Raw genomic sequence first — 25,497 nt, 5'->3', positions numbered from 1 at the left:
ATGGCCAAAGGTTTCCAATGTTCAGTTTTTTCACCATCATTGAATGTTAGATGAAAATAAGGTTGTTTTCCTGAATTGGAATAAATTTCCAATCCAATAACTGCTCCTGGTTTGGTAACTATTTCTTGAGTATTGTTAATCAACAAACTGGTCAACAAGGAAATCATCTTAGGTTGTTTGGATGCAATTGATTGATTATTTTCTCTGTTAAATATTTGTTTAGATTGTTCAAAATGGATACACATCAATACCTTCAAATGAAACTTATCCAAACGATGAATATTCTGTATCTGAATATTGGCCTGATGGTTATGGTCAGTTAACTATTGTAAGTGTATTTTAATTATTCTGTTTGACTAATTTTCTAATTAATTGTCTTTATTATTTTGTTTCATCTCTAATTTGATAGTGGGGTAAACAACAATTATACAAACTTGGTCAATCAATTGCATCCAAATACTCAACCTTATTACCAGTTAATCCTCATGATGTTTATATTCAAAGTTACGATGATGTACCAACCTTTGAATCAGCTGAAATCCTTTCCGCTGGTGCTTTTCCTCCGATTGATAGATGGATTTGGAATGAGAAATTACTTTGGCAACCAATTAAGATAAACACTAATCCATCAGCTAATGATACAGTAAGATTGATCAAGATTAATCTATGAATAATCTATAACCTTTTTTGTCCTTGTTACAGATTTTAGGAACATCAATTCCTTGTGAAATACCAACTTTAAGTAACATTCAAACACGAGAAGCTTACATACAATTGACAAAAGCCCATTCCAACCTGTTGGCCTATGTTGCTGAAGAAACTGGATTAGAGGATATGAGTATTAAACAATTCGTCGATTTGTATAAAATAATTATTCTCGAAGATCATGCAAATCTACCTCGATTGTCTTGGCTTAATCAAACAGTTTGGCAAGAGATGGAAAAATTTGTCTCTGATTTGGCTTATTTGATGTACTCAGACAATTTAGTACAAAAAGCCATAGCTGGACCTTTACTGGCACAAATATCTAAAAATATTGAATCAATTCAACAAGGAAAAGATTCACCAAAGGTTTTCATCTATTTTACCAAACAACCTAAGATGATTTCCTTGTTGACCAGTTTGTTGATTAACAATACTCAAGAAATAGTTACCAAACCAGGAGCAGTTATTGGATTGGAAATTTATTCCAATTCAGGAAAACAACCTTATTTTCATCTAACATTTAATGATGGTGAAAAAACTGAACATTGGAAACCTTTGGCCATGTACGGATGTAATCTCGACTGTCCAATGGATCATTTTTACCGATATGCTCAATTTGTATCACCGATCACTGGAGAAGAGCTTTGTAGTCATTCCGATGGTCAACCAGTAACGTTCCCACCAGTACCTCGATCATCATCAGATAATTCAGTTGTCCCTCCATCGGCAGCCTTAAACTCAGAGACTGATGTTTCAACCGATGTGTGACGGTCGATAGGGGGCGTGACAGTCAAGAGGAGGAAGAAAGGAAAGGGACAATTGTTAACCTACTTTTACAAGTTTGATGACAATTGTTGGACACTAGAGGGCGGTAGTTGAGAGGTCAAAGGGAAGTTTATTGATAATTTACATGGTCAATCTCTGGCCTTATAAAGGTCAACTTGATATACAGAAAATACAGTTTATCATTTATCATCAAATTTATATTAAAATTATACATGGTTGACATGAGTTGTTTATGTGTTTGTGTTAGTTAAAATTTCCTCTTCCAGTTTATCTGTTTTGTTTATTTGTTTATTTATTTTCATTTTGTGGACCTTTACACTCTCCCACTGTAATTTTCAGTTTGTGGACGATCAACAAACTTCTTGAGCAGGGAAGCATGAGCGCGAAAAGATGGTCCTGAAAGAAATGTCGAAAGTTACATCGGTTATCTTCGCGATAATGTAGTAAGGGCCTGTATATTTGGGTGATGTCTTGTTGGATGATGGGTGGTTATGTGGAACTTGTTTAAGAACCTTGGCTCCGATGGCAAATTGGATGCTTTTCATCATGCCTTTGTTTCCTTCGCTCTTGTTCTTTTCGGGTTCTTTCTCTGGCATTTTCCCTGGCTTCTTGTATGTTGTTAGTCGCGGTTGAGTACGTGGGTGAAGGGTCGTTACCAAAGAAGAGATAAGATGGAGCGTAGCCAGTGATATCGTGTGGAGTATTGTTATAATCGGTAACGATTTTTGGCAAGAGAGTCGTCCACTTACAATGAGGATGATCTTGTAAAGCAGCTTGTACTTTAAGCATTAAGGTTCCATTGATTCGTTCAACAATACCATTTCTTCGAGGATGATAAGGTGTTGAATAGATATGCTTTATCTGATTGCGTTTAAGGCATTGTTTAAGAACATTACTTTGAAAGTTCTTATGGCAATCAGTTAGTATTGTTTTTATTTTGACACCTGATTGTACTAATTTATCAACAAGGGTAACAATAGAGGCAGAAGTGTTAGTCGCTGTTGGAAAAGCCCAAACATCACGAGAGAAATGATCAATGAAGACTTGAATGTATTTGTGATGAGTGCTACCAGCAGCAGGTCCCATCACAATGGTGTCTAAACCAACGAGTTCGCCTGTTTCGTGGTTGGTACTTGGCAGTATCATTCTTCCAATAGAAGGTCGATGCGGTTGTTTTAGTTGACAGGTTTTATATGAAGCAACATAAGATTTTATTTGAGGAATCATGCCCGGCCACCAGTAGAAACAGGTGATGAGTTTGACGGTTTTGATTTTACCAGGGTGACTGTGATCATCGTGAAAATGATGCATCACCTTATCTTGAAGTGTCGGTGGGATGATAGCTCGAGTACTACCATTAGTTTTTACTGTGATGATACCATTGATGTTGAAAGGTTGTTTGATTTCTGTGAAATCAGCAGTGGATTGATGTTGTTTTATTTCATTTGCATCAATTAGAAGGGTAATTGGAGCTCGTGAAAGTACATCTACATGCTGTTGAGAACGACCAGCTCGGTGAAAAAGCTCGTAAGAGACAGTTGAGAGCTTGATACTCCAACGGTAGAGTCGACCTTTAGGTTTCTTGAGCGTAAGTAACCATTTAAGTGCGCTGTGATCAGTAATCACCTTAAAAGGAAGACCAAAATAGGCTTCAAAATGGTCAATTGCTTCAACGATGGCAAGGCATTCAAGCTCAAAGGCTGTGTAGTTTCCTTGGTGTACATTGAGTGCTTTTGAATAGTAAGCGATCGGGTGTTCAAGTCCATCGTCATCGGATTGAAGTAGCACCAATACCAATTTTAGATGCATCTGTGTATAGTATGCATGGTTTATCTTAATTATAAATGGTAAGGACTGGTTTAGAAACTAATTTTTGTTTTAGTTCCTCGAAAGCTTGGTGTTGAGGATCATGCCAATGGAAAGATTGGTTTTTGCGTAGAAGAGAGGTGAGTGGTTTACTTATAGCAGAGAAGTTTCGGATGAAGCGTCGATAATAGTTGGCCAAACCAAGGAATTGTCTTACTTCCTTAAAAGTGGTTGGGACAGGGAAGTTAGCGGCGTCTTTGTTCTTCTCGGTTGATGGTTTAACTCCTTCATTGCTGATGACGTACCCAAGGTAACCCACTTCGATGCGAGCGAAATTACATTTAGAAAACTTGAGTTTTACATTGTTTTCTCTGAGCAAGATGAATACTCTCTCCAAAGGTTGAGATGATCTTCGAGTGTTTTACTGTAGAGAATAATGTCGTCTAAGTAATTTATTATATAAGTAGAGAAGGGGGCCAAGGATTCGCTGAGCTCGTAGTTGAATAGGAGGATGGTTTGTGGTTGTTATTCGATGTTGGGCTACTGTGATACGTCCAATATCGGTTTCATTCTGGGCAAATACGTTTTGATATTTGTTGATGAGAACGTTGATTTGGTCTTTCTCGGTTGTATCTTCTAACAGGGTTACCAACTCTTTGGTTTTAGGTGATCGGATCGACACAGTCTTTTCTTCCAAATCGATGTGTAATCCAAAACCAACTCCAGTGTCTAAACCTAAGAGAATTGGGTATTTAAAATTAGGGAGAACATGATAATTGACCATTTTAGTTGTGAGATGAACGGTGGTTGATGCGACGACGAATCCAATGCTAGATGTAGATCCATCAAGCTGGTTGATTGTTATCTTCTCTGATGGGTTTATCTTATGATTGAGTTTTCTGCTTATCTTAGAACTCATGAGGCTGACGGTACTACCAGTGTCGATGAACGATTCCATCTTGGTACCATCAATTGTTATTGGTACATCTAGAAATTTGATTATCGGAGAGATGTTTCTACCATAACAAGTGGTTGCAGCTGTAGAGGCAGTAGGATACTCTTCTTCGGCAGTATACGTGTGAGGGGTTTGACTTGTTGAAGGACGATTAGGACATTCACGATGCCAATGATGCTCGGTCTTACCAAGTCTTTCACAGTATCTGCATCTGGAGTTTCCTATCACCCTGAGCTGGACGGAGACTATTGTTGTGTGGCGGAGCAGCAACAAAGGTTTTTACTGGTTTCTTCTTATGGAACGTAAGTTTCCTTTTTTCATTGGCCTTGAAGTGAGCTTCGGTTTGCAAAGCTATTTTGATCCACTCGTTAGTGTTACTGGGACGAGCGGATGTCATAAGAAGTTTCCATGAGAACGGAAGGCCTTCGGTTAGCTGTTGAAGAATTTCTGTTGTAGATAGAGAAGTCTGTCTAAGCAATCTTACTTTGCGTAGGTAGTATTCTTCGACAGATTCTTCTCGGCGAAGGGAGATGTGTTGAGCTTCTACGAGTGGAGCTTCTGTTTCACATCCAAAGCGATTGATCAATAAAGCTTTTACCTCTGTCGAAGATTCGATACCAGAACCAATGATTTCGTCTCCATACCATTCGAGAGCTTTCTCCTTAAGATAGTACATGAGACCTTTGACGAGATCATCGTCATCTTTTGAGTTGATGTGTTGCTCGTAAATTTTATCCAGGTTTGTACTCTAATATCATTAGAGTAACCGAAGTACTTGTCTAGTTTGTTTGTAGAGATCATGTTGATTATTGAAGATGGTTGAGGTTGATCGATAGAGTCAGGGAGAGACGATGGTTGTTGAGTTGAGGTTCTTCTGCGATTTGCCATTTAGTTTATTTTCTAAAAACAATGTGATGCAAATAATCGAGAAGGTGGGTTATTACGGTGTCAAGGGTGGGATTGGGAATTTGATTTATTTGGTTAAATTTGAGCCCTCGGTGAGCAATGGTTTCAGCTCTAGCTAGTAAGTTGCGAGATTCCAATCGTGAAGGCAAGTTTTGGGTTACTTGTTGAAGCTGTTGATGAGATGAGAAGGTTGTCTTATTATTACTATTTCATAACCTTCGTGATCAACTGATATGTTGAGGTATTTTGAATGAGCGCTCTCCGCTCGAGATGAAACACAATAAGTTGTCGCTATGTCCATGGTACTATTAAAAGCTTTATTGAAACCACTAGAGTCTCCACAGGTAGAAAATCTCAACTCTGAAGATGCTCCTGTTATGGAACGAAGAAAATCAAAATTACAACGAGAAATATATCAACAATTTGGGGTGTTCGTCAAACTACCTATTTAAAAGGATAATTAAGTTGATAAATGTTGATTAATTTGACCCGAAGGTTTCACCGGTTATTGTTAGAGATCCAGTTGATGGTTAGATGATCATCAAGCATTTGGTTAAACTACGATGTAAGGAAAGTTAACGCTTTGGATATCGTTTAATGGCCTAGAGAAAAGTCCATCTTCCCAATAGAATCCAAAATTATCAAAGGCTCCTTCAGGGGAAGGTTAGGGAAGGTAATTAAAGAGGGAGATGGAGATCGGATTCAATCAAATTGTGATGGTGCAAAAGTAAATTAACAAACAAGCAACTGATTTACACTTAGTGTAGTAGCTGTGGTTTGAAAAACTTGTGATGATTCCGTCTCCTGATGACAATTTAAGTTTTAATTCCTCCAGATAATTGAGACAAGACATAAATGTTGGTCTCATGTCTGAATTGTAACACCAGCATTGATTCATCAAAAAGAACCTATTGAGAGAGAAATCAATCAAATTAAGAATTTATTCGACTCTGATGATTTTAAACACTTACATCTCCTTTAAACATTTTGGTGGCCTTTCAGGTTGACCACCACTTCGAACATGGTTCAATTCTTATTGGATACTACGAGCTGGGTATGGTTGTTGACTCAAAGTCCTAACTTCCCAAAGTAGAACACCGAATGACCAAACATCCGTTTGGGTCGTGAAAACGACGTAAACTAAACTTTCCGGGCCATCCATCGAACTGGCATTAAACCCTTAATCTCTTTATTATACTAATCATTTATATACATGTAAATATCTCGAGCTAGACCAAAGTCACCGATTTTAACGATTGCTGATTCACGGTTTTTGCTCGCGACAAGACAATTTCGAGCGGCCAATTCTCTGTGAACAAAGTGCATTTTAGCTTCTTTCATGAAATCATCTGTTTCTTGTTCTGATACATCTGATTTTAATTTCTGTGAAAAAATCAATTCAATTAGTGTTATTAATGATATAATTGATCAGCCATTAGAATTAAAAAGAGTCACCTTCATCGCAACGGGCAATAAAGCGTCGAGGCTTCCGACAAGCTCGGGATCAGTGAACAAGTCAATACTTGACCAGCAGCTCCACAACCCAAATGATCTGTTTGTTTGCTGAAAGATTAGAGATCAACAAGTTTAAATCATTCACTTTAAACTTACCTATTTTCAAATTTGTATGAGCTTTTCGCTCACCTGATCTCGGTGAAATGTCACCAATGAATTTGAGTGATGTTGTTTTACCCGAACCATTGTCTCCAGCAATACAAATTCGTTATTGTAGATTAGCGTTTTCTTTTCGGCAAGAATCATCGACCATTTTCACCATTTCACTTGCGTTATTAGGGGTGGTTATCGGATGATAGTCAAGAAAACATAAATTTGGATTCACCTTGATTATATCGATTGCGTCTTCTTTTGTGAATTTTTATTTATAATTTAATTTCAAATCACAATCAAGCTGAATTGTTAACCATATACACGCCATATTTCAGCTCTATCTAAGGGCAATCAAGATAAGACTCATCAGAGTAACTTAACCTTTGAAATGATTAAATTTAATCATGAAAATGAAATAAGCTGGTTAAATGAGTGACCCAAAAGTTGAACAATAGCAAACTGAAAACAAGTTAATTGTCAAAATTAACTTGATTGAAGTGAAAAAACTTCTGCTTAATCGAAACGAAAACTTTTTACCACAGTTTAGACTTTGATTGATTAATTGCTAATTGGGTAGAAAACTTTTTCGAGAATCCGAATGTTGTTCTCGTTATTAAATCTTTTGACTACGATTTTTTGAACTTACACGTTAAAGTTGTGATTTTCTCATATTGAATCTGAACCAATTTCCGCCATTTTGAACAAACTTTTGTAAGTAAAAAGAACGAGTTAAAAGTTACAAATTTTAAGTAAATATTGAGAATACAATTGTTCTTAAAATTACCTTGAATTAATCAACATCAATTGTTATTAAACTTGAATCAGTTTCTTAGGCCCGTATTCACCAACCGTAATCAAATTAGATTCTAGATTTAAATCTGCTAATCACAGCTTTTGTCTTTCACCAACCATTATCAAATCTTGATCTCTAATCAAAGTTAAGTTCGGTTCAATTTGATTCCGGAATTAAAAAATCTAGTTTCACCAATCGAAATCAATTGATCTCAGCTCAAATTGCTGTTTCACCAACCAAAATCAAACAAATTTGATTGTGGAAGTCTTGAGCAAATCTTGGTAATTACCATGATCAAATTTTGATTTGACTTTTTTTTCTCTTTTTTTCAATCTAACTCATTTTTTCCGAATTTTTTTTAATTAATAGGTTTATATCATAATGCTCTATTATTTTCTACAATTTTTGCTAGCGTAAAGAAGATTTCTTTTTCACATAAAAATCTAAACAAAGATATTTAGAAAACTTGATCAGTGTAATCATATAACTTGTTAATTGTTTGGAAATCAATCTTAATTTCAAGTCTTTTCCATAAACAATTAATTAATTCATCCACTTCAAATTAACCGCTTTTGTCTAAAGAGAAATAATTTTTTATTGTTGTGACCGTTGTTTTGTTTGATGATCGGTTGGTAAAAAAAATTGGTAAGATCCTAGTTAATGGTTGGAGGCGGAGCCAATGATTATTCAACACACTTATCGATAGTGTTCGTCAGCTGAAATTGAAAAATTAATTTGAATTTGCGGTTGCTTGTGTGCCCGTTTGATTGTCTCAGGCCCTCCATGCCTTCCTATGTCGATTTTGACCCTTTTAATGAAGACCTAAACTAACCTAATTTAAACAAACAAAGGGATAAGTGTGACGAATAGCCGTTAGCTCCACCTCCAACCATTAACTAAGATCTTACCAAAAAATTAATTAAAAATTAGGGGTAAAAATGAAAAAATAGGGGAAAAAGACAAAAACACGCCCTTTTAGTGACAATTTCTTAATTGAATTAAGATTAATTTAAGTTAAGCTTAAATCAAATTTAAGTCGGAATCAATGATTTTGGAATCAACTAATCAGGCTTGGTGAAACTACTTTATGCTTTAAACTCGGAATCAACTTGATTCCAGGATCAGTTGATCTTAGCTTTTGATCTCAGTTGGTGAATACGAGCCTTAATCAATTAACTTCTAAAGCTACAACCTCGATATTTTTTATTGATGAATGTGTGACAGTGATTTATAACCAATTTCCGAGCTTCAAGTTTTAACAGAATATGAAAAGCCATGTAATGGCAATCACAATAATGGCAAGTTGGAAAATCTAGTTTGTCAGTTGATCGATTTGGCCATAAGCTGGTGCGTCCAGTTGAAGGGAACAGTAAGAACTGGGTAGGTAAATATGAACAACGAGCTATAAGATTGTAACAACTGCGATAATGAATTTCCGATAAATGGTTTCAAATTGGCGAATAGAAAAAAAAGAGAAGCAAAGAAAATCAAGTTTCCTCTCTATCTCTCTGCAAGTTTCATCTTCCTCTCTGAAATCTTATAATCCATTTAAAGCTTTAAAACAACAACAAGAAGATGAAGTAACTTTTTTTATTAGATTGATATAAGATTTGCTTCTTCAAGCATCTTCTTCCGTTTTTTGTTTTCCCATGATAACAGAAAGATAAACATACTTATCTCTCTCTGTCATTAGATATCTAACTTCATCTTAAACATCATCAAGATGATAAGAAGCCCAAGCCACTTGTCAAACTCAGAAAGTCAACCTTTTTTTCAAGGGATAACTGTTATTATCTCATTGAAAGGTTATCACTTACCGATACAAATATGATTCTGATTATTAAAACTATTAATTATTAGAACTGAAATTAAGTTGAAGCAGAAAAAGAAGAAAGAGAGAGAGAGAGTAATTAATTGTATAAATTTCAATAGATTATCAGTATAACGATTAAATCTTGTTAATTGTGTTGCTGATGATCAATGTAAATGTTAATTCAGTTACTTTTCAATTTATTAGCTCATTAAGTAACTTTGTGTTTAGATTTTGATTAATGATTAACTTAATTGTTGTTCTGCATTTGACTTGAATATTATTACAATGAACTAAATTTAATGATTGTGCGGAAAACAACAAAGAAATCATTTTAATGATGATGATGATCAAGTGTAACTAAATTGTTCACAATTAACTACCGTGTTTACGTGCAAATAAGAACGGTGCTTATTAACGAGAGCAACTCGTATAAGTCCATGTTGATACTTTGTTAAAGGCTCTGCTCTCGTTTCACCATCTTTTTCAATGTAGTTTGTGCGCATAGAGCTTCAACAAACTGAACTAAATGGGCTTAAACAAAGTGCACTCATTTACAAGCACCGTTCTTATTTGCACGTAAACACGGTAATAAACAACTCGAATGAAAGTAAATTGTTTAATATAATTTTGCTTTTGCTTTCTTTTAATAGCAATTAAATTAATCATCTTCACCCATAATCAACTTATTATATCAATAACTCTTGAAAGTTATCAAACTGTGGTAATAAAATGATAGTTAATCACAATCATCAACCTGATTAGATTGTAATTCAATGAAAACCAAAAATCAAAATAAATAAACTACAAATAAGACAAGATTCAATTGAATAAATCATATACTATGTTTATCTTAATACCAATGATTAGCTAAACGACGGCTAAATTGCGTTATGGTGATATCAAAGGACGCTACGAAATGTAATGAGTTAGGCTCCATGAATGACAGCCGCAATCATCGAATCAATAATTGAATAAATAGATCACACTCCTTTGATGCACATCGGACTTCATTCTACACATAGATTACCGTTTATGAGTTGTATACTTTACGCGCCAACAATTCTTTCCATTTTGACCCACTTCGCGGGTTTTCTGACCGAATATCTCGACAAATTCTTAATCGTAGATTAGCGTTAACTGATATCTTTTCGCGTACATTTGGTTCGGTTCCCCAACCAAAACTTACCTCATCTAATTGAAGTATCGGTGCACGAGCTAAAGTTTTATTCTCTGGGAATCTAAGGACAACTTTTTCCTCTTTAGCAACTGGAGCAAGAACGGGTAACTTTTCCAGCATTTTGATCTTACTCTGAACCAAACTCGCTCTTTTAGCCTTATAACGAAATTTGTCGATAAATTCTTGAGTATGTTTTCTGAAATCAATTTGAGTTTCATATTCTCTCTCTTGGTTATTCTGCTTCTCACTTTTCACTTTAACAAAGTTGTCATAATTTCCAGCGTAGGGTCAATTCATTGATTATGAAAACAAAGTACATTGGTTGGACACTGTTAAGAAATGAGAGACAACCAAAAGCGCCCAAGTCCAACTTTTGATTAGATAACTTTCGCGCCAAATGATCACCTTCATGTCCAACATGTTAGTAGGTTCATCGATTCAAGATAAGGCTATCAAAATTGCTTGAATCATCATCAGCAAATAATCCGATGGCTTCAGAATTCAGCTAAAAAGTTATTTTGCATTTTAAGTCGTAATGAATTGGGGAAGTTTTCGTAAAGAGCGGGTAATGTTCTTGTTGACGAGAGCTCCCGTGTTTCCCTGGGAACCATCTTTAAGGCCAAAAGAATTACAATAAGAATCTTCAACCGAAAGTTTAAACTTTCCAGTCATTTAATCAGCTTATTTCATTTTCATGATTAAATTTAATCATTTCAAAGGTTAAGTTAGTCTGATGAGTATTATCTTGACCAGTTTATCGCTTTAATGGGTGAAAAAGTTAAACTTATTTTGCATTTTAAGTCGTAATGAATTGGGGAAGTTTTCGTAAAGAGCGGGCAATGTTCTTTTTGATGAGAGCTCTCGTGTTTCCATGGGAACCATCTTTAAGGCCAAAAAGTTCCAATAAGAATCTTCAACCGAAAGTTTAAACTTTCCAGTCAAAAGTTTTTCCAACGTGCAAACTTTTCAAGTGCTTTTTAACTTTCTCATCACCATGAGTATCAACAATCTACCTGATATTAGTTTAATGAAAATATTCGATAACTTCGATAAACTTGAAGATCTTATATCTTCGTCTAAAGGTAAAAACAATTATATTCTCAATATTTACTTATAATTTGTAACTTTTAACTTGTTCTTTTTACTTACAAAAGTTTGTTCAAAATGGCGGAAATTGGTTCAGATTCGATATGAGAAAATCACAACTTTAACGTGTAAGTTATCAGATTGAAAACATTCAATAACGAATTAAACATTTTCTTTTTGTAATTATTTATCTTTTATTTCTTCTAATAGGTGGGTCACAGAAAACGATATTACCTCCACCTCACAATATCTACACTGAGAGCTTTCGATTCATGGAAAATATAAATGTCGCCGAAGTATTTCCAAACCTCAAGGTACTGCAAGCTCGGGATTTTCAAAAAACGTGCCCATGTAAAGTTGTATCGAATGTATTGTCCTCTGGGAATCCACTTAGTGGATTGTACACTTACCTTGACTGTAAAAGATTTCTTCAAAATGAGCATGTTGATATTGACTGAAAGATTGTTGCAAATTGTGGCCACATTACTCAACTATTGGTGAACGATGGAAAATTTCTTGATCTTTTTTTCGTTGAATGTAAATTTGGAGCAAATTTGGAAAAGTTTGGTGATTTCGGTGGAGTTCGCTTGGAAGTCTTCGAAAATTACGCTGCTCAAATGCCGAATCTCAAAAAACTCTATTTAGACGATTCCGAAGGTAATTCCAACTCTCATTCGTCTTTAATTAGAGAAACTGATTTTTATTCTTTTTTCAGCCGAGTTCAGCTACAGCCGATTCTTCCCAGGAGTGGAAGAAATCTTTTTCACATCGTGCGATCATCTCCACTTTCATGGTCCACTGTCATCCTACTTTCCTGATTTGAAAAATTTACAAATTTATTACTATGCAAGGTATACGCGTTCTAAACGATACTCACGCTTTCGTTCTAAGAAGAATCACAGTGTCAGAAAAGTCGCTCTCAATTTCGAACCTAAGGAAAGTAGAAGAAAAGCCCGTCTTGTAATCAAAAGAACTGCATTTCATTTTCCCAATTGTACCAACCTGACGATAATTGGCCGAATTAATATTTTGACAAAAGAAGACGCAATCGATATAATCAAGATGATGCCAAATTTATGTCTTCTTGACTATCATCCGATAACCGCCCCTAATGACGCAAGTGAAATGGTGAAAATGGTCGATGATTTTTGCCGAAAAGAGAATCGAAACCTTGTATTCAGTATTGTTGAGAAGAGCGGAGATGGGCAAATGATGTTTCCTCATGTTGATGGGAAGTTTTTTTTCGATCTTTGAATATTAATAATGATGGATTTTAATGTGATTCGAGGTAGCTAAGTTAGGTAAGGTCCAAGATGTTTTGGTAAAAGGAGGAGTCTCTATTTTCGCCTTCCCCCTTAGCAACTAAAGAAGAAAAAATTTTCGAAAAAAACTAAAGTCAATACATTTCTTTGACAAAAAGTTAATTTAATTGTTCATATAATGATTCAGCGAGAAAGAATTCATATCCTTATAGCCTATTGAAAATAAAGGGAAAATTGACAAATAAATGAATCGATCAGAAAATTTTCTCGAAATTAAAATCAAGTTCCTGAAGAACATGTCAACTTACTTTGCGATCCAAAGTACTTTCAAACGATCAGCTCGCTGTAAATACCGTAATTATCAAGACTTGCAGTTGATGCTAACTTACTGACCAAGTGAACTGGTGTTTTAATGAGTTTCTTCAGGAAAGTTGAATCATTTTGGCGAATCTTTAGTTAAATTGTGTAATCCCATTTCTCCAATATTTTACTATATCGATCAAAATCATGAACATTTCGACGAATAACAGCTTGACGAATAACAACTCCTCTAAAATGATTCAAAAGACTCAAGTGGTTGTTGTCAAACAAACATAAACATTAGAAAAGTGCCAATTCAAATGAACTGATTCATTTCGATCATTTTGGTACATGAAAAATAAATTGAGTTTCAATTGTTTGAATAATATGATGAAAAAAGTAAAAGAATAATCTTTCGTCTTGCTCTAATATGGAAACAGTTTTAGGCTGCTGACAATGCGGAAATTTGTGCGCGTATTTGGGCTATTTCATCGTCTAGTTCTTCCAATTCCAAATCAGAGTCAGCATCAACTAATTCCAAATCAGAGTCAGCATCTTCTAGAAATTCTTTATGAGAATTCCGTTGAGTTTCCAGCATGGAGATTTTTATTCCAGCCTCAACATTGGATGCTTTTAGTTGTTCAATCGAAATCAGCTCTCTGGATATTTTCACTTAGATATTCGTTCAAATCATTTAATCGCTTCATCTTTGCATGATATGCATTTTCTCTGGTCTCGAATTCTATTTTCGCCATTTCTTCTTGATATTCGGTTTAACTTAGCACTTCAGATTCGGCTTTTAGCTCAGCTGCTGCTTCGTCAATAAGTCCATCTAAATTCTCACAAGCTAAGTCAGCATCGTAAATCATGAATTTGAGTTTCAAGTAGGAATCAAAAGCACTGAAGGCTTCTTGATTCGTTTTCTCTCTAGCTGCTATTAATTCATCCATGAGACTGGATTGTAAGGAGATGGCGTTTAAGATTTCTTTAGATTCTTTAGCTCTTTCTTGTAAAAAAGTTGCGGCATTTTTTATGGCAGTTTGGACCTTTTTTGGCACTTATTTCTCATTTCCTGGCGTGTAAGATGTTTACCAAGAATATTTTTCCGCTTGGCATTGGAATGGTCATCCAACAAAACAAGAATATAATGAAACTGGGAAATAACACCAAGTTCTTTCACAACACGAGATAAATCTTCACAAATACTGGTATAGAAACCAACATCATTGTTATCATTTTTACTTTAAACATTTCTTTCGAGTTCTTTTAACACAAGTAGAAAGGTTGAGATCCCTTTAAACTGGTAACTCTAGCTCATTTAGCCAAAACCTCGGACTCATTAACATGACGTTTTAAAGATGTTGAACTCATGATGGTTGGAAGAAAGTAAGAAAAACGGCCCAGCGAAAAGTCAAAAGTGACTAACCTTAAACAGAAAAAAGAAAAGAGCTAATTAAAACACATAATAAACCATAAACTCTACAAAACTCAACACCTCAAGGCTTAAAATTAGAATAAAAAACTCACCTCGAATTGAAAAGAAAACACTGAAAACAATTAACAGAAATGATATGAAATTAACAAAATCAATCAAATCGGACAATTGAAAAGAGAATAAAAAATTTCTCCAGAGCAAAAGTTAATTCATCAGTTACCATGACAACGAAGAGAAAAAGAGGTCAATTCAAAAATCTAATCGACACAGCCTGATGAAAACTTCTTAGTTCCAAGAAGGTATTTAACTATGATCGAAATTGTACAAATAACACAATTTAGAATTAGAAATTAGAATTGTTAGTAATTATTAGAAATTTATTACAATTGAAAAAGCAAACTTATTTGATTATTAATATTCAAAGATCGAAAAAAAACTTCCCATCAACATGAGGAAACATCATTTGCCCATCTCCGCTCTTCTCAACAATACTGAATACAAGGTTTCGATTCTCTTTTCGGCAAAAATCATCGACCATTTTCACCATTTCACTTGCGTCATTAGGGGCGGTTATCGGATGATAGTCAAGAAGACATAAATTTGGCATCATCTTGATTATATCGATTGCGTCTTCTTTTGTCAAAATATTAATTCGGCCAATTATCGTCAGGTTGGTACAATTGGGAAAATGAAATGCAGTTCTTTTGATTACAAGACGGGCTTTTCTTCTACTTTCCTTAGGTTCGAAATTGAGAGCGACTTTTCTGACACTGTGATTCTTCTTAGAACGAAAGCGTGAGTATCGTTTAGAACGTATACCTTGCATAGTAATAAATTTGTAAATTTTCAAATCAGGAAAGTAGGATGACAGTGGACCATGAAAGTGGAGATGATCGCACGATGTGAAAAGATTTCTTCCACTCCTGGGAAGAATCGGCTGTAGCTGAACTCGGCTGAAAAGAATAAAATCAGTTTCTCTAATTAAAGACGAATGAGAGTTGGAATTACCTTCGGAATCGTCTAAATAGAGTTTTTTGAGATTCGGCATTTGAGCAGCGTAATTTTCGAAGACTTCCAAGCGAACTCCACCGAAATCACCAAACTTTTCCAAATTTGCTCCAAATTTACATTCAACGAAAAAAAGATCAAGAAATTTTCCATCGTTCACCAATAGTTGAGTAATGTGGCACAATTTGCAACAATCTGTTCGTCAATATCAACATGCTTATATTGAAGAAATCTTTTACATTCAAGGTAAGTGTACAATCCACTAAGTGGATTCCCAGAGGACAATACATTCGATACAACTTTACATGGGCACGTTTTTTGAAAATCCCGAGCTTGCAGTACCTTGAGGTTTGGAAATACTTCGGCGACATTTATATTTTCCATGAATCGAAAGCTCTCAGTGTAGATATTGTGAGGTGGAGGTAATATCGTTTTCTGTGACCCACCTATTAGAAGAAATAAAAGATAAATAATTACAAAAAGAAAATGTTTAATTCGTTATTGAATGTTTTCAATCTGATAACTTACACGTTAAAGTTGTGATTTTCTCATATCGAATCTGAACCAATTTCCGCCATTTTGAACAAACTTTTGTAAGTAAAAAGAACAAGTTAAAAGTTACAAATTATAAGTAAATATTGAGAATATAATTGTTTTTACCTTTAGACGAAGATATAAGATCTTCAAGTTTATCGAAGTTATCGAATATTTTCATTAAACTAATATCAGGTAGATTGTTGATACTCATGGTGATGAGAAAGTTAAAAAGCACTTGAAAAGTTTGCACGTTGGAAAAACTTTTGACTGGAAAGTTTAAACTTTCGGTTGAAGATTCTTATTGGAACTTCAGCTAAAAAGCCAATGGAGAAGTCCTTAAGAACAGCCATGTAATGACATTCACAGGAATGGCAAAGTTTCCAATTCTCTTGGCAACAATCAATTGAACAATATCTTAATATTAACAATATGATGCACCATTCGCAGGAAGTGAGTCGATGTTCAATTTGAAATGATCTCATCTTCATCTCTTTCGAAAAGGCAAATTTATGAGCATCTACAGTGTCCAAATGGAAAAGTCCAAGTTTTGAATAGACTTAACTTCGCCACCCAAAACACCGAGAAAATTGATAAACTTCATCCCGATTGATTCAAACAACGGAAACGATTAAATGTATTCAGATCGATTAGCCAAGGTCGAGATAATAAAGAACAAGAGAAAAGATTGAAATGAAAAAAACTTCTTTATTTAAATGATAATGAAAATTTATTTTTGTCGAAAAAGTTTCATCATTAGATTTCACTTTGTCTGTCAATTGTTCATCTCAGTTTCCAATTGATTGTTGGATAATGTTAGTTTTTAAATGAATCTCTATAAAGTGATTAAAATATTACAATTTACTCTTAATTGTAAAAGAAACATGATCAATGTGTTGTAGTGATTTAACTCGGTTAATTAATTTGACCTTAGATGAAACTTTAAGACAAGTGTGACAAGAATTATGAAAATCGATAGAAACAAAATTTCAACTCCAAGTCCAGTGAAAATTATGTTTTTGAACAAACGTTAGTCGGTTAGGTCAGCAGCGAAAGAGGCATAAAAATGACCGAGTGCTATTAGTTGATGACTTAGCCGAATAATATAACCAGAGGTAAATGTGATTTACGAGGCCAAAATCAAGTGAACCAAGTTAAAAATCTGATTTGGTCAGTTGATCGATTCGGCCATAAGTTGAAAGTGTCCAGTTGAAGGGAACAGTAAGCACTGGGTAGGTAAATATGAACAACGAGCTATAAGATTGCAACAACTGCGATAATGAATTTCCGATAAATAGTTTAAAATTGGCGAATACTGGTCAGTTTATCACTTTGCTGGATGAAAATGTTGAAGTTATTTTGCATTTTAAGTCGTAATGAATTGGGGAAGTTTTCGTAAAGAGCGGGCAATGTTCTTTTTGATGAGAGCTCTCGTGTTTCCATGGGAACCATCTTTAAGGCCAAAAAGTTCCAATAAGAATCTTCAACCGAAAGTTTAAACTTTCCAGTCAAAAGTTTTTCCAACGTGCAAACTTTTCAAGTGCTTTTTAACTTTCTCATCACCATGAGTATCAACAATCTACCTGATATTAGTTTAATGAAAATATTCGATAACTTCGATAAACTTGAAGATCTTATATCTTCGTCTAAAGGTAAAAACAATTATATTCTCAATATTTACTTATAATTTGTAACTTTTAACTTGTTCTTTTACTTACAAAAGTTTGTTCAAAATGGCGGAAATTGGTTCAGATTCGATATGAGAAAATCACAACTTTAACGTGTAAGTTATCAGATTGAAAACATTCAATAACGAATTAAACATTTTCTTTTTGTAATTATTTATCTTTTATTTCTTCTAATAGGTGGGTCACAGAAAACGATATTACCTCCACCTCACAATATCTACACTGAGAGCTTTCGATTCATGGAAAATATAAATGTCGCCGAAGTATTTCCAAACCTCAAGGTACTGCAAGCTCGGGATTTTCAAAAAACGTGCCCATGTAAAGTTGTATCGAATGTATTGTCCTCTGGGAATCCACTTAGTGGATTGTACACTTACCTTGAATGTAAAAGATTTCTTCAATATAAGCATGTTGATATTGACGAACAGATTGTTGCAAATTGTGGCCACATTACTCAACTATTGGTGAACGATGGAAAATTTCTTGATCTTTTTTTCGTTGAATGTAAATTTGGAGCAAATTTGGAAAAGTTTGGTGATTTCGGTGGAGTTCGCTTGGAAGTCTTCGAAAATTACGCTGCTCAAATGCCGAATCTCAAAAAACTCTATTTAGACGATTCCGAAGGTAATTCCAACTCTCATTCGTCTTTAATTAGAGAAACTGATTTTTATTCTTTTTTCAGCCGAGTTCAGCTACAGCCGATTCTTCCCAGGAGTGGAAGAAATCTTTTTCACATCGTGCGATCATCTCCACTTTCATGGTCCACTGTCATCCTACTTTCCTGATTTGAAAAATTTACAAATTTATTACTATGCAAGGTATACGCGTTCTAAACGATACTCACGCTTTCGTTCTAAGAAGAATCACAGTGTCAGAAAAGTCGCTCTCAATTTCGAACCTAAGGAAAGTAGAAGAAAAGCCCGTCTTGTAATCAAAAGAACTGCATTTCATTTTCCCAATTGTACCAACCTGACGATAATTGGCCGAATTAATATTTTGACAAAAGAAGACGCAATCGATATAATCAAGATGATGCCAAATTTATGTCTTCTTGACTATCATCCGATAACCGCCCCTAATGACGCAAGTGAAATGGTGAAAATGGTCGATGATTTTTGCCGAAAAGAGAATCGAAACCTTGTATTCAGTATTGTTGAGAAGAGCGGAGATGGGCAAATGATGTTTCCTCATGTTGATGGGAAGTTTTTTTTCGATCTTTGAATATTAATAATCAAATAAGTTTGCTTTTTCAATTGTAATAAATTTCCGATAATAGATTTAATTTTCTTGTGTTTTTAATTTTAATATATTACATACTAACCAAATTGTTTACTAATTAACACTTAAATGTGAAAACATGTGCACTTTACTTAACTGCTTTGGTTCGAATCTAAGAGATGAATTGTTTTCTTAAATCTTAAAACTCTGTTGATTGTATCTAAATCGTTTCTCATATTCTTCAGAGCGAATTATTATTCGCTTTTAAAGACTTGAGGCCAAAGGAAATCAACAGCCAATCCTTTTCCTCAATAACTCTCTTGCTTTTTAACTTTAACGAAATTTGAGAGATTATTGTAAGTTAGAACTGTAATAGTAAAGATGAAATTCGTTTCTTAACTAATTAACAGCGATTTTTTATGACTGAAAAGGCAATTTGCTTAATTGTTTTTCTTGATAAAATTAATTTTCTCAAACTCTAATCCCCTTAAAAGCTTTTCCGAGGGCCGAAAAATTTTTAATTTTATTACTCAAATAACTAAATCATCTCGAATTTTTTACGTTAATTGTTATTAGCACATCAGTTTTAAGAATTGAGACCTTAGGTCAACAATGGTCATTTGTTTTTGTCTTTACTGATCGATGTCTCAAGTTTCAAACTTTCGCCGAAACAATTAAATAAGTTGATTATCATCAAAACGATTGATAAAATTCAATTTTGATTGTAATTTAAAATTGTTTTGATTTCCAAATTAAGTTTGTTTCATTTGTTTACACTCTTCGGGTGATTAGATTGTTTCATTTACATTGTTTGTTTACTTGTTAAGGGATAAAAAAATGATCGTTTCCTAATAAATTTGCGTAAATTTTCATTGATTGTTAATTTGTTTGCAAGTGAAAAATTATATTCAACACTTGTCTAAATAATTATTAATATTTCCGATTGTATTCAAATCTTATTTGAGACTTTCTCTGAGTTGACCATTAATGTTATGGACAAATGATTTGGTCAGTGTTTCAAGTTGATTGTCCGGAAAGTTTTTAGATGAAAAAATATTCAACTCGTCTTTGGCGTTTAACGTACTTGGCAACTCCGAAAATGATTAAAGCGACACAAGCTAAACAAAGGATAGTAATTAAGAAAGTACTCCAACCTAGAAAAAGAAAAGAAAAGAAAAAAGTTTCAGTTTTTAGTTCCAATGAATAAATGAAGTTTCTATCGAAGTAAATTTACCTCCGCCACTGCTTTCTGAGGTTTCATCGGTTGAAACATCAGTCTCTGAGTTTAAGGCTGCCGATGGAGGGACAACTGAATTATCTGATGATGATCGAGGTACTGGTGGGAATGTTACTGGTTGACCATCGGAATGACTACAAAGCTCTTCTCCAGTGATCGGTGATACAAATTGAGCATATCGGTAAAAATGATCCATTGGACAATCGAGATTACATCCGTACATGGCCAAAGGTTTCCAATGTTCAGTTTTTTCACCATCATTGAATGTTAGATGAAAATAAGGTTGTTTTCCTGAATTGGAATAAATTTCCAATCCAATAACTGCTCCTGGTTTGGTAACTATTTCTTGAGTATTGTTAATCAACAAACTGGTCAACAAGGAAATCATCTTAGGTTGTTTGGTAAAATAGATGAAAACCTTTGGTGAATCTTTTCCTTGTTGAATTGATTCAATATTTTTAGATATTTGTGCCAGTAAAGGTCCGGCTATGGCTTTTTGTACTAAATTGTCTGAGTACATCAAATAAGCCAAATCAGAGACAAATTTTTCCATCTCTTGCCAAACTGTTTGATTAAGCCAAGACAATCGAGGTAGATTTGCATGATCTTCGAGAATAATTATTTTATACAAATCGACAAATTGTTTAATACTCATATCCTCTAATCCAGTTTCTTCAGCAACATAGGCCAACAGGTTGGAATGGGCTTTTGTCAATTGTATGTAAGCTTCTCGTGTTTGAATGTTACTTAAAGTTGGTATTTCACAAGGAATTGATGTTCTAAAATCTGTAACAAGGACAAAAAGGTTATAGATTATTCATAGATTAATCTTGATCAATCTTACTGTATCATTAGCTGATGGATTAGTGTTTATCTTAATTGGTTGCCAAAGTAATTTCTCATTCCAAATCCATCTATCAATCGGAGGAAAAGCACCAGCGGAAAGGATTTCAGCTGATTCAAAGGTTGGTACATCATCGTAACTTTGAATATAAACATCATGAGGATTAACTGGTAATAAGGTTGAGTATTTGGATGCAATTGATTGACCAAGTTTGTATAATTGTTGTTTACCCCACTATCAAATTAGAGATGAAACAAAATAATAAAGACAATTAGAAAATTAGTCAAACAGAATAATTAAAATACACTTACAATAGTTAACTGACCATAACCATCAGGCCAATATTCAGATACAGAATATTCATCGTTTGGATAAGTTTCATTTGAAGGTATTGATGTGTATCCATTTTGAACAATCTAAACAAATATTTAACAGAGAAAATAATCAATCCAAATCAATTAAATTAGAGGAAAAAAAGGTTGACTTACCAAAATTAATCCCTGGAGATTAGTATTAGAATCATTATTGGCAGAAGTGATTAAAGGTTGAAAGAAGAGACAAAAACCAACAAAGGTTAACCATGTAAACGAAGGAAACATTTTGATTACAGTTAAATTTACAGAGCGAAACCTAAAAAATTGAGAATATAATTGAGAGTTAATCACAATTAGAGGATAGAAATTAATCCAAAAAGGTAATTAAACACAGGGCGTTTTGTCTATTGTCTTTATTACGGGTACACAAACACCAGAGAAACAAATGAGACACAAAAGGAGAGAGAGATTGAGGGAAACAAAGACAATGGAAGAGTTTAAATTGATTATCGAGATAATTAGAGAACAAAAGTCACTCAGGTACACACAATAGAATCTAATCTAAAAAAAGGTAGAAAAATAATCTAATAATTAATTAGAAGGAAAAACATTCGAATGAAAAACAATTAACCAAAAGAGAAGAGAAAACAAAAAATAGAAAAGAACAAAATTTTACCAATGGAAACTTTTTATTCTTCTCACGTGATTCTATGTAATTCTTTGGTTCCATTCGCCATGTTTACGTTTCTCTGTCTAAAGAAAACCAGTATTTCTTTTATTAGTTGTTAATCCAGTTTTGTGGAAATTAATTAACTAGAAATTTGATTCTTTAATCACTTCAAATGTTTCCAATAATTTATCCAAATGGACTAGTTTCTATTCGGATTAATCAGTAAACGTTTTCTCTTGTTTTCACCATTCATACATTCCTATGGATCTTTACCTTTAATCGATTGTTTTGATTTGATTTGATTCTCTTTTTTAATCATTTTCATTTTTTTCCTTCTTTGCCTTGACCATTGGTCATTCTGTTGGTAGTGTCGTTTATTGTGTTTACTTTTTTGTTACTCACTTTCTTTGTTTTTCTGTGAGTGTTTTTGTTATTTTGTCGGCTTGTTTTTTGTTATCATCTTTATATGTTTACATGCCGGAAAGAAAATGTTATCACAATTAACCCTTTGCACCGGTGTGATTGTTATTTTTTTCTTAATTGTTTACTCTGATTTTGTATCAGCTTCTAATGTGACAATTGATAAAAATGGTTATATTGTTTATTGTCCGTGTATGGGTAAGTAATTGAGATTCTATTCTCAATCAGCTGACTTGATACTCTCTCTCTCTCTCTCTCTCTCTCTCTCTCTCTTTCTCTCTTTGTTTATGACATTTTTTGTTTCTCTAATTGTTGATTAATTTTTCTCTTCTTTTCTTTTATAATTTACTAGGACGTTTTGGTAATCAAGCAGAACAATTTCTCGGCTCTTTACTATTCGCCAAATATCTAGATCGTACCTTAGTTTTACCACCATTTGTAGAGTATCGTAATTATCAAGTAAGAAATTTTGAATTTTCTTTTGGGATTGAGATTATTTTGAGACTATTGTTATAATCTCAATGATGTTTATGTCTTTTCTTAATTATTTTAATGATTCTTTTCTCTTTAGGTTATATTTTCACCTTTCGATGATTTCTTTCAATTGGAACCGATTAGAAAATATCATAGAGTAATTGCCATGGAAGATTTCATGGAAAATATCGCACCAACAATTTGGCCTGAAAGTAAATTGAACTATCGTTTTGTTTGAAGAAATATTCTAAACTAAATTTTTCTCTTTTCCATTGATGTTATTATTATTGTTTCAGATGAAAGATATATATTATGTTATGATCCTAGAAGAGGTGATAAAGACCGGACACCAGGATGTAATCCATTTGACGGAAGTCCATTCAAACCATTTTGGTACAATTTCAATATTACCCGTTTTCGATCATCCGTTTTCCATCAACCTCTTGTCACGCAATTTTCAGAGGCCAAACTGTGGAAATCGCGATTTAAACACATTAATGTCCTTGCCTTCGTAGGTAAGTTAGAAATTCCCACCTCGATCTATTTCTCTATTATTATGATGATGACACAGTTTCGAACTTTTTTAACCTAAAAAAAAATGGTTCCTCATAACAGGAGCCCCATCAGCATTTCCAACTAATGAGGAGGCTATTCCACTTCAGAAGTATCTTCATTACACTGATTCTATTGCTGAAAAAGCTGCCAAATATCGAGCAGAACGGGGATTCTCACGAAAACCATACTTAGCAATTCATCTTCGACATGGTTCAGATTGGGTAAGTCATTTGTTACCAATTAGTTTTTCTAATTTCTCAAATTTTCGTTGATTACTATTAATATTTTCTCTTTCTCTCTCTCTCTCTCTCTTTTCTTGTTGGACTTTAGGTCAAAGCTTGTAGTCTTCTTAAGGAAAATGACATGAGCCAATTGTTTTCATCGAATCAGTGTACCAATCGAGCGGGAATTAAATTGAATGAGATTAAATTACCTTATGAGGTTTGCTCACATTCAGTTCGTACAATAATTAAAGATATCAAACGAGCTTTAACTGATGGTGAAAATACTCACCGATTAGAGGTGATCTATGTCGCTACCGATTATAATAATGAGCTAGTTTGGGATGAGATACATCGACAACTACCTGATGTCAAATTAGTCACACCAACGTTAACCTATCACAACGGTACAATTACCAGGAAACACTCACCACCTCATTACATTATCGACACTTACCTATTAGCTTATTCCAATTATTTCATTGGTAATTGTATCTCATCATTTTCGGCATTTGCTTCACGAATTCGCCTTCAGTCATTCCGTTTCAATCGAACAACACAATTTTTCGCCAACGATCTTCTTTATCCAGATCAATTATCTTTCAAAGATGAACTTTGACTTCGACACACAATTAGCGAGCTAATCATGACCATCGAGCAATTATCAACAATATTAAATCAATCATCTTAAGATGATATTGAAAAAGCAAAACAATTATGATCTCTAATTGAATATTCAATTGTAAAGATAACAGGTGGTTAGTTATCAATTTAATTACAATGATTTAATCTCATAAATTTCTTGTAAATTAACTTTTTTTGTTAAATAATTAAAATGAAAAATGGTTAATCATTCAAATGGTTATTATTTAACCGATCAGACTAAGGACGAGTACCAAAAAGGCCTGCAAAATCAAACTGCTTAAAACCTAACTATTTTGATGCTAAGCGTTATGGTGATTCTGAATTTTTACTTTTTATTTCTCAAAAATGATATTTTTTGTAATATCGTCGAAAACCGTGTTTTTTACCGAAATATTGTAGGCCACTTACCTATTCGCGAACACGGCAAGAAGTACATTTTCCCCACTCAGTTTTTGATGCTCTACAATATGATGAAGTTCATTTTTCTCTAATGATTGACTAAGATAGTTTTTTTCGCAGGCCATTTTTACGGAACGGAAATAGTCCTACAAGATATTCGTGAACACGAATAGAAACTCATTTTTCCTACTCAGTTTTTGACTATTTCCGTTCCGTAAAAATGGCCTGCGAAAAAAAACTATCTTAGTCAATCATTAGAGAAAAATGAACTTCACCATATTGTAGACCATCAAAAACTGAGTGGGGAAATGCACTTCTTTCCGTGTTCGCGAATAGGTAAGTGGCCTACAATATTTCGGTAAAAAACACGGTTTTCGACGATATTACAAAAAATATCATTTTTTGAGAAATAAAAAGTAAAAATTCAGAATCACCATAGCACTAAGCACCAGAAAAAATTGGTTTAACAATTTTTTATTTCGAGGGCATTTTCCCTATTCTTTTGGTCCTCATCCTTAATCTAATCTACAATCAAATGGTAATCGAAATAAAAACAAACAATTAATAACAAACGTTTTTTTTAATTACGTTTCTAATTATTGTAATTAACTCCTTGATCTTCATTAGATGCACTTTAA

The 25,497-nt window shown here is 33.9% G+C and overlaps 3 protein-coding genes and 1 pseudogene across 3 annotated transcripts; 2 read left to right on the top strand and 2 right to left on the bottom strand.

The window, feature by feature from the left end:
• LOC128396617 (lysosomal acid phosphatase-like) lies at positions 1–1,488 on the top strand. The gene is made up of 4 exons (XM_053357231.1): positions 1–45; positions 224–328; positions 410–643; positions 703–1,488. The coding sequence occupies exons 1-4, from the start codon at positions 1–3 to the stop codon at positions 1,471–1,473; spliced, it is 1,155 nt and encodes a 384-aa protein (XP_053213206.1). The 3' UTR covers positions 1,474–1,488.
• Positions 1,489–1,995: 507 nt separating this feature from the next.
• Positions 1,996–3,300, bottom strand: LOC128396616 (uncharacterized protein K02A2.6-like). Its single transcript, XM_053357230.1, has one exon. The coding sequence runs from the start codon at positions 3,298–3,300 to the stop codon at positions 1,996–1,998; it is 1,305 nt and encodes a 434-aa protein (XP_053213205.1).
• Positions 3,301–19,623: 16,323 nt separating this feature from the next.
• Positions 19,624–22,113, bottom strand: LOC128395046 (lysosomal acid phosphatase-like; annotated as a pseudogene).
• Positions 22,114–22,281: 168 nt separating this feature from the next.
• LOC128395092 (GDP-fucose protein O-fucosyltransferase 1-like) lies at positions 22,282–24,665 on the top strand. The gene is made up of 6 exons (XM_053355494.1): positions 22,282–22,763; positions 22,918–23,024; positions 23,137–23,251; positions 23,336–23,554; positions 23,655–23,815; positions 23,925–24,665. The coding sequence occupies exons 1-6, from the start codon at positions 22,634–22,636 to the stop codon at positions 24,432–24,434; spliced, it is 1,242 nt and encodes a 413-aa protein (XP_053211469.1). The 5' UTR covers positions 22,282–22,633; the 3' UTR covers positions 24,435–24,665.
• Positions 24,666–25,497: the final 832 nt, after the last annotated feature.

Source organism: Panonychus citri, unplaced genomic scaffold (genome assembly GCF_014898815.1).
Source record: "Panonychus citri isolate SS breed McGregor unplaced genomic scaffold, ASM1489881v1 Contig00023, whole genome shotgun sequence".
In the NCBI taxonomy this organism is placed as follows: domain Eukaryota; kingdom Metazoa; phylum Arthropoda; class Arachnida; order Trombidiformes; family Tetranychidae; genus Panonychus; species Panonychus citri.
Note: the sequence above shows the minus strand (reverse complement) of the source record. Positions and strands in the feature narration are given on the sequence as shown.

Coding starts and splice junctions, on each gene's coding strand:
- LOC128396617 (XM_053357231.1), top strand. CDS start 1: ATGGCCAAAGGTTTCCAATGTTCAGTTTTTTCACCATCATTGAAT. Junction 46..223: donor TTTTTTCACCATCATTGAAT/GTTAGATGAAAA, acceptor ATATTTGTTTAG/ATTGTTCAAAATGGATACAC. Junction 644..702: donor ATCCATCAGCTAATGATACA/GTAAGATTGATC, acceptor TCCTTGTTACAG/ATTTTAGGAACATCAATTCC.
- LOC128396616 (XM_053357230.1), bottom strand. CDS start 3,300: ATGCATCTAAAATTGGTATTGGTGCTACTTCAATCCGATGACGATGGA.
- LOC128395092 (XM_053355494.1), top strand. CDS start 22,634: ATGTTATCACAATTAACCCTTTGCACCGGTGTGATTGTTATTTTTTTC. Junction 22,764..22,917: donor TGTTTATTGTCCGTGTATGG/GTAAGTAATTGA, acceptor ATAATTTACTAG/GACGTTTTGGTAATCAAGCA. Junction 23,025..23,136: donor TAGAGTATCGTAATTATCAA/GTAAGAAATTTT, acceptor TTTTCTCTTTAG/GTTATATTTTCACCTTTCGA.